Source organism: Ornithodoros turicata, chromosome 7 (assembly GCF_037126465.1).
Source record: "Ornithodoros turicata isolate Travis chromosome 7, ASM3712646v1, whole genome shotgun sequence".
NCBI classification, from domain to species: domain Eukaryota; kingdom Metazoa; phylum Arthropoda; class Arachnida; order Ixodida; family Argasidae; genus Ornithodoros; species Ornithodoros turicata.
Genome location: NC_088207.1, coordinates 44464078 through 44478168, shown reverse-complemented (window position 1 = coordinate 44478168; position 14091 = coordinate 44464078). Strand labels below are relative to the sequence as shown.

Here is a 14091-nt window from a genome sequence, read left to right as displayed (position 1 = left end):
GACTTAGATATACTAGCCAAGATTAGAGAAGTCGCAGTGTAATATGAATTATAAATGTAGATTTTATTCCTTTAAGAGCAAATAAGCGAATAAGACAGCAGCGAACGACGAAACCTTAGTGACACTTCACTGCAGCTACTACTATTGGTTATATACAACATAAAGAAAAAGAACGCGGAGACAATACGGAGACGAAGGGAGAAGCACACTCGACGAGTGTGCTTCTCCCCTCGTCTCCGTCCTGTCTGCGCGTGTTTTTCTTTATGATGGATAAAGCCCAACATCTCTCGCTTCTTAGACTATTGGTTAGTTTGTCTCGACGAGCCATATGTTTTATTGATATCTTGGCCTCATTTATGCATCACACTTTGCCAGAACTTTATATTTTCATTTTCGAGATTGGAAATTTCGTGCAATATTTCCGACGCCGAGCTAATAAAACGGACAAAAACCAGTTTTCACGCCAATTATTCCGTTTTCTTTCGAGGTCTTGTCAACGTAGGTCAGCCTTCATAGCAGACGACAGTTGCACATCATCATTTCTCTCTATCTCTCTCTGTGTCAGTTTTGCCGAAGTCAGTATTTATTAGACTTCATTTCACTCCTTCAGGTGGGGGTACGCACGCGTAGGGTACTCAGATCACATCTGCGACATCCGGGAGTGATTAAGTTTATATCTCTCGTTTTGCGTCCTTGTTTCGTGCCGGTAAACGTTTGGTAAAGATGTTCTGTGAAACCAGATCAGATGCATGGACTATATACCGGAAGCTGCTTTTTTTGTGAATAGTGGGGCGGTTCTATATTTACGCGGAGGGAGCATGCCTCAAAAGGAAGTGACTGAGTGAAAGGAACGGGGTCATCCGATATCTGGTGGAGGAAGATGACGGTCACGTAACCACACGTCAACGTTGCCAACAGTCACGTATGATTTCACAAAATATGTTGTCGAGAAACTTTAGGTGTCACCGGGGCTGGAAGAATATTTCAGGATGGCGCTAGGAGAAGTTGTTCGAACAAATGAGTTGAAATCCGCGACTGTGCTGCTCAAGTCCTGTGGCTCGAGCACTTGTGCGCAGTTGTGGCTTTATAGGAAACGTGTGTTTCTTCTTCTTTTTGTCCGGTAGAATATTTTAATTTTAATATTTTGATTTCAGTTCCGTTCAGTGTGGCAGGTGAAACTGGCGAGAGAAAGTACCATCTCGGGTAACGTGGTGCTGTGTGGTCGTCAACAATGTAAGGGAGATTATGTTGAGCAGCAAGGACATGTCCCTGGTGCCTCTTAGCGCGGTGTGAGGAAGAGAGAGGGTGGGCAGTTAGCATGGTGCAACTAATAGCATCCTTGACCGAAAATCGGACATAGGTACGGACTGGTACCTCACTGCTGACGCCTTTTAATCAACAACCATTCTTCAATCGAAAATACCATATTTTCCTCCCTTTGGAACGTCAAGTGGGATGATCACGTCGTCCTGAGATGCCCGTTATATTGCAACGTTGCGCGACGGATGACGGTCGCGTAATCGGGCATCATTTTGTGAGTACTTAGTTCCCGAGTGTTCAGCCGTCCTCATTCAGACGATACATTCTACAAAACAACCGCGTAAATTACGTAAAAGATCGTCGCGCAAAAATTTAAAAAAAAAAAAAAAAGCTTGCTGCAGTGTCTAACCTCATGACAGACACCTGCTCAGCGGAGGCAAACCTCGTACGCATGTGTCGCTCGCTACCACATTTTCCCGAATTTTCGGAGATTTTAAGTTTAGAGCGAAATCAAAAGGAACATTGTAAGCGCGCAGTCAAGTGTGGTCCAACAGACTCTAACCTCCCTTCCCATGGCACAAGGGCGCATCGAAATCAACGACGGTGAGCTCAGCAGAGGACCCCCGGCGCGATGCCAGGGGATTCCCCCCCTCTCGCCACATTCAATAGCGAGAACAGGGGAAACAACAAAAGGGAAACGAAGGAGGTACGACGAGTCGGCCGGTTGTCTTCTGTTGGCTTCACCGACGATTTCTATTCCGTGAAGGAGAGGGCGATAAGGCGACACGCAGAAGGAAAAAAAAAGAAGCTCGAATTTCCTGTCTGCATTCCCTCGTTTCTTAGCTCACGTCGCTGCTGGCGTGGAAGTGAAAATTTCGCCGCTCAGTCGAAGCAGCTTTTCTGTCGCTTTCCTTACTTGACTGTGTGCTCTCGTTTGAGTGTTAGAAAGTGGTTATCAATCGTGATACATTCTGACACTTCATCGTGTTCCGCGACTTTTGCATATAAATTTAGTAAGTTGAGCCGCTTAATTTTAAGTTAGGATGGTTCGAAATTTGGAGGGGGGAGGATAGCAAAGGGTTGCTGAGCAGCGCGCGTTTCTTGAGAGTTTACTCCTCTTAGATTCAAATAAAGTACTTCATTGATTTAATAATGATTCATATTTACTCAACCACAAGAAGTTAGCGCCAGAGACAAAAAACCACCTTGAGTGACTTGACAAGGACTCTGGTGCTACGAGAAGTGTAAAGACGAATACAACAGTAACATGACAGGGTACACATTTGACAGATAAAAAATATATTTATTTATTTTACTATACTGCCGATCTATTCAGGTCCCTGCAGAATCCCCACCTCCTTAGATCCGCCCCCTGACGACACACAGGTCGCGATGGTGCGTTGTAGCAGAAAACTCAAATTACCAACACGTACCTGTAAGGGCAGGACAATAGGCAATCCAACCCTAAGTTGATGTCAAAGATGTTTCAAAAATTTTCGAAGGAATCTCGCTGCATTCTGATAATGATGAGGGTGAGGACGATGGTAGAAAAAAAAAAAAAAAGGAGATATGAGCTTGCTCACCGCGGGACAAGCTACTCCAAATCTAGTAGAGGAAAAAATGAAGAAAAAAAAAAGTCTAAAAAGACGAGAGCTCTGCTCTCTGTCTGATACGCTGTCTGTAGTTTGGATTTCTGCTCTGAAAATGTAGCGTTGCAAAGCCATAATAGCAAATATTGATGACCCGACACCAATAACAACAACAATAAATACGCATGCAGATGAGTGAGGAGACCTATCACTTAATTTGTGGCTTATTGCCCCAGGGCACACTGGGTAGTACTAATTGGTACACACAGTGCGAGCATTTAAAGTGTCCAGTGGTTTCTCTCCTCCGCTGAGAGCCCGGGTCAATACGACGCTGTTCTCTCCACCCTTCTCGCTTTCCGTTCATTGCGACGCCAGTACGAGGAACAACGCCTTCCGCGTCCTTATTTATATTTGCCGTTATAAAAGGTATCCCGGTGATTTTTCGGAGAACACAGCGCTGCCATATACACAGTATCTATAGCGTCCCTCTCTGACGGACTCATTAGTATACGGGTGACTCGAGGAGGCACGACCTTTCAACGTAGTCGATATAACATACTTAAATATATTCCAAGGCAAATACTCTGGCAGGAACGTTTGGCAGCGTTAACAGGTTTACGGATTATGGGTACGACGGCTATTCGAAATATTCAGGCACGGTGATTCAGGGATCGTGGAAATCGTAAAGGGCATTGGCTAGACCTCAGTCATACGCGCATAGACCTCATAGACGCCGGCGAGCCTATCCTGCCATCACCCCCCCCCCACCTCATAGACACGGTTAGACCTCAGATTCCTTCACAGGTACGTTAAGTTAGACTGTAATAGTAATAGAGGACTTCAGAAAATCCCATAGTACCTAGCGCCGTTGTGAACTGTGGGAACTTCTGTATCGGAAAGAAGTAGAAGGCCTCCAAACAGTTTCGATTTCTCCTCTTTCGGCCCATATGTGTCAAGGTCAGTGAAAACGAAACGCGAAGGACGATTCTCCCATCCCTCGTGACAATAAGCGCCCAGAATGCAACGCGTGCGCAAGGAGCACTGAGATTTCCTGAAATCGTCCCTCAGCATTGATGGCAACCTCAAATGGGTGTACCTGGAAATAAAGTGGTCGAAATCGCCACTGCAAAGTAAACTACTGGAAATAAACGTTATTTGGCTATAAAATGAAGAGTCGAGCGCGGGAAACTGCCAACAGCGAACTTAGACTAACCTGGACAGAGAAATGCAAACACTAAACTTGGACTAACCTAATAATAAAGTAACCAACCTGGTGTTGCGTCGTGTCTGCCCCGCTAAGCCTAACGGCCACTAACATTTGTCTTTCGTTCGCTAAGACGTCTTGGACAGACATCGAAAACCCGTGAATTTGGGTGGTTAAATAGTGACACCGTGTTTTTAAACACGGCATATACCATCCTACGCAGCAATCGAGCATTCTCCTTGATTCTCTTTGTTTCGAGAACGGGAATTTCCAGATCGGGGATTTCGCATCCGGGAATATCGAGGTCCACCCACCTCAAATAGGCCCCCCGAAACTCGTCCGACGGTGAAATCGGGTAGTCCTTTTCTGTAGTCGTCAAACGCCGCACTCAAAATTGCTTCCCCTGATCCCTCAAACTGACTCATGCCGCAAAAAGAAAATATGATCTCAATTTGTCATTCTCGAAAGTAGAGTATTATATCTTTGACCACAAAAATACTGCAAGTATTCGCTCCTTCTTGAAGCTATTTGTCCTTCCCGCCGATGCAGCTCCTTCCTAACCACTCAATAAGAACGCTCGAACGGAAGGACCACTCTCACATGCACTATCCCTACAGGATGCCAAACGAGACCTTCGTCCACAATACCAGACAATGCCGCAGCGGGTGACGCATTTTTGTTCGCACCTTCGAGTGTAAATATAGACTGCGCCGTTACGAACAAACTGCGGTGTTGGCCTCTTCGATCGGCGTACACAAAAATGCTTCCATCTCTGTATTTCCCACTGATTGACCAGCATCGCATAGCAGAAGTGCAGAGGCGGAACTGCCCATTGTCGGCAGCATCGTGGCTTCGCCCAAGGACGGCCACCAAGGCTCCCCACGGAACGGTGACGTCATCCTCCCCACCGGAGATTGACATTCAATCGCCAACCGGAAGCTGCGCGGCCTCAGTTTCTTGTATTTCCAACAGCGACACGAATACTTAGTCACTTTGTGGAAAATGCTCATTCGATGCGACATTCGACTCACACACACACTTGCGACGCAAGCATGTGTTTGTTGTTTTATGGGTTCAAGCGAAAAGTAAAAGGTTGACTGATTGCTTCTTCTTGTCCCCTCTCCATCTGTCCATGTTTGTACATAACTCATAGCCGCAGTTGCTTCGCGGCGTTACCACGGAAAAAGGAAGAAAAAGAAAGCAAAAAGCACTGCCACGACCGGTTTCATCCGTCACCCGCAGGAAATGAAGTACAACACTCTGCTCGACGTATCTTTTCAAGAGTGAGCCTCGACATCGTGGCCCTCTCGGGTGATGAACATCGGGCTCTGCACTCAACCCAAGGGCCCGCAACTTTTATATACCGTGAAATTTCTCCTCAGTAATGTGCCTTAGAAAGCGGAAACAGACGTTATGAAATGGACATCTAAAAAGCATTTTAAAATATACGCTTATTTTTCCAGCTCACTAAAAAAAAAAAAAAAAAAAAACTGACCCAGATTTCACCTGGCTGGAAGAGAGTGACACCTCAGAAACTGAACTTTCTGAACTGAACACCGAAATTTACGAAACCAACGTCACGTTTTTCTTCTTTACTTATTATTTTTATTAATTTGTTATTATTATTATTATTAATTTTTTTGACAGGAACAGAAAGCGTGTGTCATTGCAAAATACATTCCCTACACCCTACCACAATTGTAATAGTTGGCAAAGAAAAAAAAAAAAGAAAACAGAAGGAAAAGAAGAAGAAGCGAAAAGAGTTGTTCCGGGGCCTCTCCGAAAGAAGCGATGCGAGGAGTCCATGGAAATGCTCTTTGTCACTTTTCCTTTTCCGTGCTTCTGCTGATAACGGCAACGTGGTCACAGCACAGTTATCTGAAAAAAGAGTGAGAAGGAAACAGGAAGAGGCGGGTGACCGTTTTCTTCCGGACGCACAACCGGAGCTCGGCCGACGATCTGCGCTCCTCGAAGCGACAGTTTTCGCTTTCATTTTATTTATTTATTTCGGCTATTACCATTGTAGCAGGGAATGTATTTTGCGATGGAATGTGGTAAATCAGACACGCATTTTCATTTTCTGCCAAAAAGAGAAAACCAAACAAACAAAAACCGGAGGTTCATGTCGTGTCAAATTTCGGTGTTAAATTCTGGAAATTCCATTTCTTCCTTCCAAACTTTCCTCAGACTACGAGCTAGTTCAGACGATAGGGACACTTACGTCTCTATATTATCTACGATTAATGGAAACTAAAAACATAGCACATACTGTGAATGTACAGCGTTTCATAAAAAACAACGCGGTTGTCCTAACAAACTATTGGCGTGCCTTCAGGGAGCCATTTCACACTACTAAACATTTCCATACAATCTTGCCGCTGACCTTGTGAGCTTTCACGAACACGGAAGAGTGAAAGGGAAGCCAACGACGCAAAATGCCTGCTATTCTGGTTGCATGCGCCAATATTTCGAGAACTTGCTTCGTCATTTTATGTGCAATCTATTTTACATACGCTTCCACATAAATAAAAAATGAATAAATAGTCCAGGCATAGCGCTTAACCAGGAGAACGATATCCCTCGCGATATCATGAAAGATACTATCAGCCACGCAGTGGAACAAATTATGGCCGACAAATAATTACCGACCGAATTACGCCCGATTTGAATTTTGCAGAACGGCCATTACGAGCTTTTAAAAGGCCATATAAAAATAACTTGCAGCAATGTGATTTATAGGGGTAGAATTGTTTCCACGATGTTATACTTGCTTTGTTTGTACCTGCACATATTTAGGGCTGTGCCTGTATTACCGAAGCAAATAACTGTATATCGGATTCGAAATTCGAATCGAAGCAATATCTCTTCGGAACCGAGTATCTTCGCATAGTACATCTAGGTATCTTCTAGAAAACAAAGCTGATTCATTCATTCATTCATTTTGCTATGCGTATGTTGTGCGTGTCATGTGTATATATGCACGTTTCTGTTATATGCAACCCTGCACTGCGTGTTCTTGGCTTTATATTTCGTTTGACATCTGAAATGTTTAACCTTACATGTGTGATTAGGTTGTCGAAGCTTGGTCGAAGCAGAGTGGAATTCGCCTCAGTGGTGTGGAACATATGAAAACATATCGCAGGCTTCGTGCGATAGATACTTCCGTCGTCTTTGTTACTACAATTATGTCAGTGCGCTTCGTAGGGTTAATACTGTCGACGTTACCTGTGAGAAGAGCGGTACGATATTTTTAGTTTTTGCACAAATCTATTCACGACAACATCGATTCTGCTGATCTTACCGGTAAACATACCCCCCCCCCCCTCCCGGAGGGTGCCCTGGTTATTTTTCTGCCTTTTAATGGTTTTAAGCGTGACTTGTATGGCTTTCTTAAGAAATGACCTGTTGATGCGGGTTTCACGTTGTTATAACTTTTTGTCTCTTGTGTTATAATATTTTATAGTTAAAGTTCGGTGCACCATCCAAAATGGAATACTTTTCCATTGATGGGCACATTCAAATAAATAAATAAATAAATAAATAAACAAATATTCGCATATAGTAACAGAACATGCATAGAAACGTGTTCAGAGGACCGCGGACTCGTACAAGGTAGAGTCACTAGTACAAGGGAATGCACAAGTAAGACCAGTGCGGGTGGGGCTTTAGAGGAAAGTAAAACGCCGATAATTGCTAAAAGAAAACCGTCGAAGGGGGAAGTGATTAGTTACAAAATGCGAAGAGCGCAAACAAATTAACAAATTGTGCCACCGGACTGGGATCCTCGAACTCTCTGTCTCCTGTAGACGTAGAAATGTATTCCTAGAATACGCATGTATTCCAAACCTGCTTTTAGGAAGGATGCATTAAATGTTATGTTGTCGTCTTCCCCAGGGTGAACCCCATCCTTGATCGTTTAGCCTTCCCTGTTTGCCCTTCACTATGTTTGTATCTACGCCCCCCTTCAACTTCAAAATATCGAAGGAGCTCTTAGATGTTGGAATTATGCAATGTGGAAAGGACGGACGCACAATTTCCTTGGACTTGCTTTGATCGCGACCGTCCATTGCCGTCACGCAAGGATTGCTTCCTTTAGTTCATATCGAAGCCCAACATCGTAAACATAACTGAAAGCAAGTTTCACTCGACCAGTGCGCTCTAGATGGTCTCCTGTTCTGCTCAATGTGTGGCGCTCATCGCAACCAGTCAGAGCCAGTCAGAGCCGTTCGCGGCCAATTATCGGCAATAGACCATTGTAAAAATTAAAAATGCAATATTTTCGGAAGACGTACGTCTTTCACATTTCGCTTCTCCCGTTTGAGTATGTATTTTAGCTACTTACACACACACACATAAAGAAATGATATGATATGAGATTACATTTTGGACAGAATCATACCATATCCTATTATCATAATAGATTCTGTTATCTCAAAAATCACACCACCAGTTCCACATACTATAGTATTCCGGACGACAGAAAACGCTTGTATCAACCAGCGGCCGGTAGCAGCTCATGTCGCAATTCTTCCACAAATCCATTCACTACAATTTTTTTTTTTCGGGGTCTTCTTTCTTTTTTGTTCTTCCGCTTGTTCTCCGTGGAACTAGACGAACAATATTTTACCCCAACTCCCTGCTTTCTGCTGTTTTTCTTGCTCTCTCTTTTTTTTAAATCAAGCTCGATAGCGCCTGTACCTCTCCGTAACGGTGTCGACAACAAAACAAAACAATCCACACAAGCTGCAAACCATGGCTGCAAACATATGTTCTTCACACTTTCTTCACAAATCTTCCCACTTTACAAGAAAAGTGCATGGCTGTATAGGTTGGCGAATTTATATTTCTTTCGGATTTCAGATGTCATTTCGTTCTGTTGTTATAAACGCCCGGTTAGAAAACCTGCACGAAATCGAACTCTCTTTCATCTCCGTCGCGGACGTTGTACTGTCCTGCCCACACGCTGAGTAGAACAGCCACAGCTTCCATTTATAGTACAGCCCACTCATCTCATCGGATGCATTGAATGACTATTTCGGGAACATTAGCCGTGAAAGAGAACCATGTTGCTAACCGGAACATCCGCAGGAAGAGACTCCTTCGTCATTGCCGGACTGTTCGCCAGGTTTGCTACATTATGCTGAATAAACAAATTTTTCTCAGCTACCACACCCATCTTGGGATGCAATCTACACACAGGAGCTCATCGCGTAACAAGAAAAACAAAGCTGATCGATTCAGTCGCACAAGCAGCTCAAGATTGGAGTGGGTAAAGCGAGAGGAGGATTGGGGAAGCGCTAAAGGCACTTCTCGCATTCCCGATGTGGATAAACGGACGTTACCCAGCTGCAGAGTGTGTGCAGCCACCTGGCGAGGATTGACGGAAGTAAAGTTTAAAAAAAAAAATGTATGGGAGAGAAAGTGTACGTCAGTTCTGAAAGCGTGTCGTTCCCATCGCCTCCGTGGCGCAATCGGATAGCGCGTTCGGCTGTTAACCGAAAGGTTGGTGGTTCGAGCCCACCCGGGGGCGCAATGAAACTTTTGCTTGACGCGCTCGTATGACCCGCAGCTGCAGCCAGCGGATCTCGTGCACTTGTGTGTGCTTGAATTTATAAATGGCCATGATATTTCTTCGGAAACTTTTCGAACCGTACAAGTCTTGTCACACACTAGAAAGACAAACAAGGTTGTGCAATGGGCGCGACCTCGAGGTACACACACTTTTATTCACTGAAAACACGTAATTCCATATTTTAGCTTCAGCACGCTACTTTAGTTGCATACACTATACCTACAAAGACATTTTCAGTAAGTCTTAAAGAGCACGTGCAGGGAGAAATCCTGTAACCCTCTCCACGGCTTCAGCGACCTCTCGCGGTCCCATAGCTTGGTACGCGCTGAGACTCATGTGAAACGATCCTCTTCCCGAGGTAAGGGTTCTGAAGTCTGTAGCGTAACCAGTCACCTCCACGAGAGGAACCTTGACTACGATCACTCGCATGTCTTTCCTACTGAGCACGTTTTCCACAGATGCCCTTCGTTTTGTAAGATCGCTGAGCACGCGCCCAAGGTAGGACTCTGGCACGCACACTTCCATTGCCATTACTGGTTCCAAAAGAGAAACCTCGATGCCTTTTAACGTGTTTGTAATAGCGTGCGAGGCTGCGGTCGTGACCATGGGTAATGTCGTTGCGCGGCTGCATTGAAACCAATGCAAGTCCACTTGGACGTTGGTGACGGGGAAGCCCAGGACAGGGCCATGGCTTAAGGCAAGGTTGATCCCATTCTCCAGTGCTTTCAAATGCTCAGGGCGAAGCTTTGCCAGATTGTTTTCGTCCGTTATAATGACCTATAGAAGAACATGAAGAATTAGAACGGAAAAACAACAGTCACAAAAAAAAAAAAAGGCTGCTTGAAGGTGTATAAAACGAGCACCTAAAAAAAGACAAATTCTTGTGTTATCAGGATAAACCGATAACACACGAATGTATAAGCCGCACCCAATTTCACCCCGAATTACAGATTTTAAAATAGCACCCGATTCCTTTTTTCCTTCCTTCTTTTTAGTTTTTCTTTCTGTCCAGCAAGACACCCGTGGTTAATGCGTGTATATTAGTCAAATATGCATACACTGCGATTTATAGTGACATCATTACAGGCTGTTACATGAAATGTGCTACGCATAGCTTACTGTTGCACTGCAATATTATTTACATCAGACGTCCCTGCATACTGCATAGCATTTGGGGAGAAATTGGGTTAAACCCAAATTAGTCCCGAACGGATTGGGGAGGGAATAATTGGGCAGAATCAGGTTTAACCCGGAAAAGTCAGATCCTCCTCATAAGGCCTAGGTAAGGCTCAGGTGAGCATTGTGACATAGAATTTAAGTCTTTCTGACGTAAATTCTACGTCGGAATATTATCTCAAATTTTCATGTAGCACTTTGGCATTACGGTTTGGAGTAGAGTTAAATTCATTTGATTAATGCAATATCATCATTTAATAATTATGTACTAACAAATAAATAAAATAACATGAGCGAGTAAAACAAAATTAAAGCTCACCAAAGGAAATTCTATGGCCAACATCTCTGGGATCTCTCCAACGAAGAGAGCCACGTTAGAAGAAAGAAGAAAAGAAAAGAAAAGAAAGACTATTATAGTTGTACCTTTAAGTGTTTGAAGGAGCCAGTCCCTGGTGAGAGCCGCATGTTGACTTCTGCGTGCTGCTTCGTGGTCCCCATAGTTTTGTCCAGTACATACTCCGCGGGAGCGGCTTCGGACGGAGCTTCGCGGTATGCCACTTGAAGCGGCCCCATGAATGCGTCCACGCCATATTCTCGCAGAATACGATCTTGGGTGACTTCCAGGTGAAGTTGACCCATCCCGCCGAGTACCTGTAAAGTCACTGCTCGTATTAGTATGACTTTCTAACGGGCCTTAATTGACTATTGTAAATGTTGAAATTAGGGCTGGTCCCTATTTACCTATACCGTTTGTGATGTGTCTTCATTATATGACACTTGTAGTCCTGGGTCTTCTCGCACGAGGCAAGCTAACGCCTTCTCCAGTGCTGGCTGCTGACCGAGAGATGGGGCCTCGATGCTGCACATGAATACTGGCTCTGGAACACTGATGCCCGCCAAAGAGCTTGAATCTTTATCTGCACCTGTCATAAGCAGATCGTGATCAAAAGGTAAACTAGTCAATGGATGCCCATGGTGATAAAAAAAAAGAAAAAAGAAAAGACGATGCAGAATTTTTATTTTCATTAGAAGAGAAACAGTACCCGCATCTAACTGCATGCATTATTGTGAAGATTGGGTACATTGTACGAATAACAGATGTGAGTCCCATAACATATTCTCAGTATCACTGTACTTTTAGGACAGGTTTATGCAATTATTTGCAAAACAATGGGATTATTTTATCCCAAATTTCTTTTCCAAATACTACATACATTGCCATGGTTCACATGGCATGTACATACATCCCCTATTTGTGGTTAAGAGGGGGGGGGGACGGCAGGGAAGATGTTGCTCACACCGTATATGTTTGGCATGTCATAGCAAGCTCTTGCTGATAAAGGACGGACTCCGTCCGAAAGCTTGTTTTTCAGTAAAATAAATGTTTCAATCTCTTTAAACACTTATCTTATTCACTTACGAGTGCTAGACTTCTCCTATTTTTTGCCTCTTAGTTAAGCTCTTGCAATGAGTCACAACTCAGATGCAATGCAGGTTTTCATATTTGATGTGTACAGAAAAAAAAAGCAATAGTTGGGCACCCTAGCATCTTGTATACAGAGTCGCAAAAGTCCAATGGCAACATATCCAAGGTGGCTTCCCTGCCGGGCATACATGCTTGCAGTGGAGCCCACTTCACAAGCACTTCACAGCTTTGCTGCGGCTTTTGGGATGGCAATTGGAAAAAGCGAGCAGTACTGACTGACTAACCTGCTGCTCTGTTAGCTGCACTCAGGCTGGATACTAGAGTATCCCCCGTCACGGAACGCTGCAGGCCAGACACAGCCACTATGTCTCCAGCATGTGCAGCTGGCACAGTGACATACTCATCTGCATTGGCAATGACCAATTCCAATGCTTTTTCTGTCACATCCCTGGTGGCATTGTAGATGCGCTGACCGGTCTCCAGACCTCCAGAGTAAATGCGAAGGAATGTGAGGGCTCCTTTGTACTGCATATTTTCAAAGTTCCCACATCACCACAGAGCTAGGCATCCAATGTGGACTCCATAGGGTGTCTCATAACGTACCTGTGTATGAACAATTTTGAATGCCAACGCAACCAGCTCATCTTGACGATACCTGCGAACTGCATTTGGTACTCTGTGCATCGGATCAGGCAGAAAATCCACCACAGCATCGAGCAAAAGCTGAACACCTCTGTTCTTATATGCACTTCCACAAAGCACAGGTACTCCAGATCTAGCTAGAGTGACCTTTCTCACTGCACTACTTAAGTCCGCGGGCTGAGGATCAACTCCATTTAGCACAAATTTTTCGGCAAATTCGTCGTCCAGTTCTCCCACCACTTCAACTAGCTCTTTTCTTCTTTTTATTGCTTCATTATAAAACTTGCTTCCTTCTTGCAGAGGCTGGCGCGAATAAACGCGACCTTTTTCCGAGTTGGGCGCCCAGAGAACACCTTCAAGATTTATTAAATCTACGACACCTACCAAAGTTTTCTCATTTGCCTTCAAAGGTATGTGTAGCACGAGCGGTTTCGTGTGAAGCTTTTTTTCGATGTCACTAACGCATTGGTTCATGTCGGCCGCGGGCTTGTCCAATTTATTAACAAAAACAATTCTGGGTACTTCGTACCGATCTGCTTGGTCCCAGACAGTGATGGTTTGTGCTTCGACTCCCGCGGATCCATCCAGGATGGTGATGACTCCGTCGAGAACTCGCAAGGAGCGCTCCACTTCAAATGTGAAATCTACGTGACCAGGGGTATCGATGAGGTTGATGTGGTGTCCCTTCCAGTCAAAGGAGACGGTGGCCGCTGTTATGGTAATGCCCCGCTCACGCTCTTGAGTCATGTAATCCGTAACGGTGTCTCCATCATGGACTTCTCCAATGGCTCTTGTGAAACCGGTATAATACAGAATCCTTTCGGTAGTCGTTGTTTTTCCAGCGTCGATATGGGCTACGATGCCAATGTTACGTATTCTGCTACAATCACGTGATGACAAACGGTAGATGAATTTCTTCGGGCTTCTTCCCCTGAGCAGCATTAACCCAAACGACCGGGCGAGTGACATTGCCAAAGGCTGAAATGCGCCCAGGGTCAGTATAAAAATATTCCGTCTCTATTACCTGTATTCACATTTGGTATGAGCTACACAGAGGGATCAGAGGGTGCAAGCACACAAAAGTATCGTGTAAGCTGCACAAGCAAACACTTTTTCCAGCAAACACATGGCACGAAGAAATCTGTTTGATATCCATGCGCGGCTCGTCTCGTCCTGACTGTGGCCGACTACTGAAAATCAAATAGCCAGCTAAAGAGCCACG

At 44.5% G+C, this 14091-nt stretch overlaps 1 protein-coding gene and 1 non-coding gene across 2 annotated transcripts; one reads left to right on the top strand and one right to left on the bottom strand.

The window, feature by feature from the left end:
• The first annotated feature begins 9509 nt into the window (after nt 1–9509).
• On the top strand, nt 9510–9583 carry Trnan-guu (transfer RNA asparagine (anticodon GUU)). Its single transcript has one exon. It is a non-coding gene; the product is annotated as a tRNA-Asn (tRNA).
• A 163-nt stretch (nt 9584–9746) lies between these two features.
• LOC135401211 (ribosome-releasing factor 2, mitochondrial-like) lies at nt 9747–14041 on the bottom strand. The gene is made up of 5 exons (XM_064633481.1): nt 12831–14041; nt 12512–12752; nt 11549–11724; nt 11225–11452; nt 9747–10402 (listed from the first exon to the last, which is right to left on the bottom strand). Exons 1-5 carry the CDS (start codon nt 13836–13838, stop codon nt 9869–9871), a joined length of 2187 nt encoding a protein of 728 aa, XP_064489551.1. The 5' UTR covers nt 13839–14041; the 3' UTR covers nt 9747–9868.
• Nucleotides 14042–14091: the final 50 nt, after the last annotated feature.

What these genes read in the sequence shown, in the direction of transcription:
- LOC135401211 (XM_064633481.1), bottom strand. Translation starts at nt 13,838, where the DNA reads ATGTCACTCGCCCGGTCGTTTGGGTTAATGCTGCTCAGGGGAAGAAGC. An exon ending in TCAAAATTGTTCATACACAG is followed by an intron (nt 12,753 to 12,830) that starts GTACGTTATGAG and finishes GAAAATATGCAG; the next exon opens with TACAAAGGAGCCCTCACATT. An exon ending in TGCAGCTAACAGAGCAGCAG is followed by an intron (nt 11,725 to 12,511) that starts GTTAGTCAGTCA and finishes TGCTTATGACAG; the next exon opens with GTGCAGATAAAGATTCAAGC.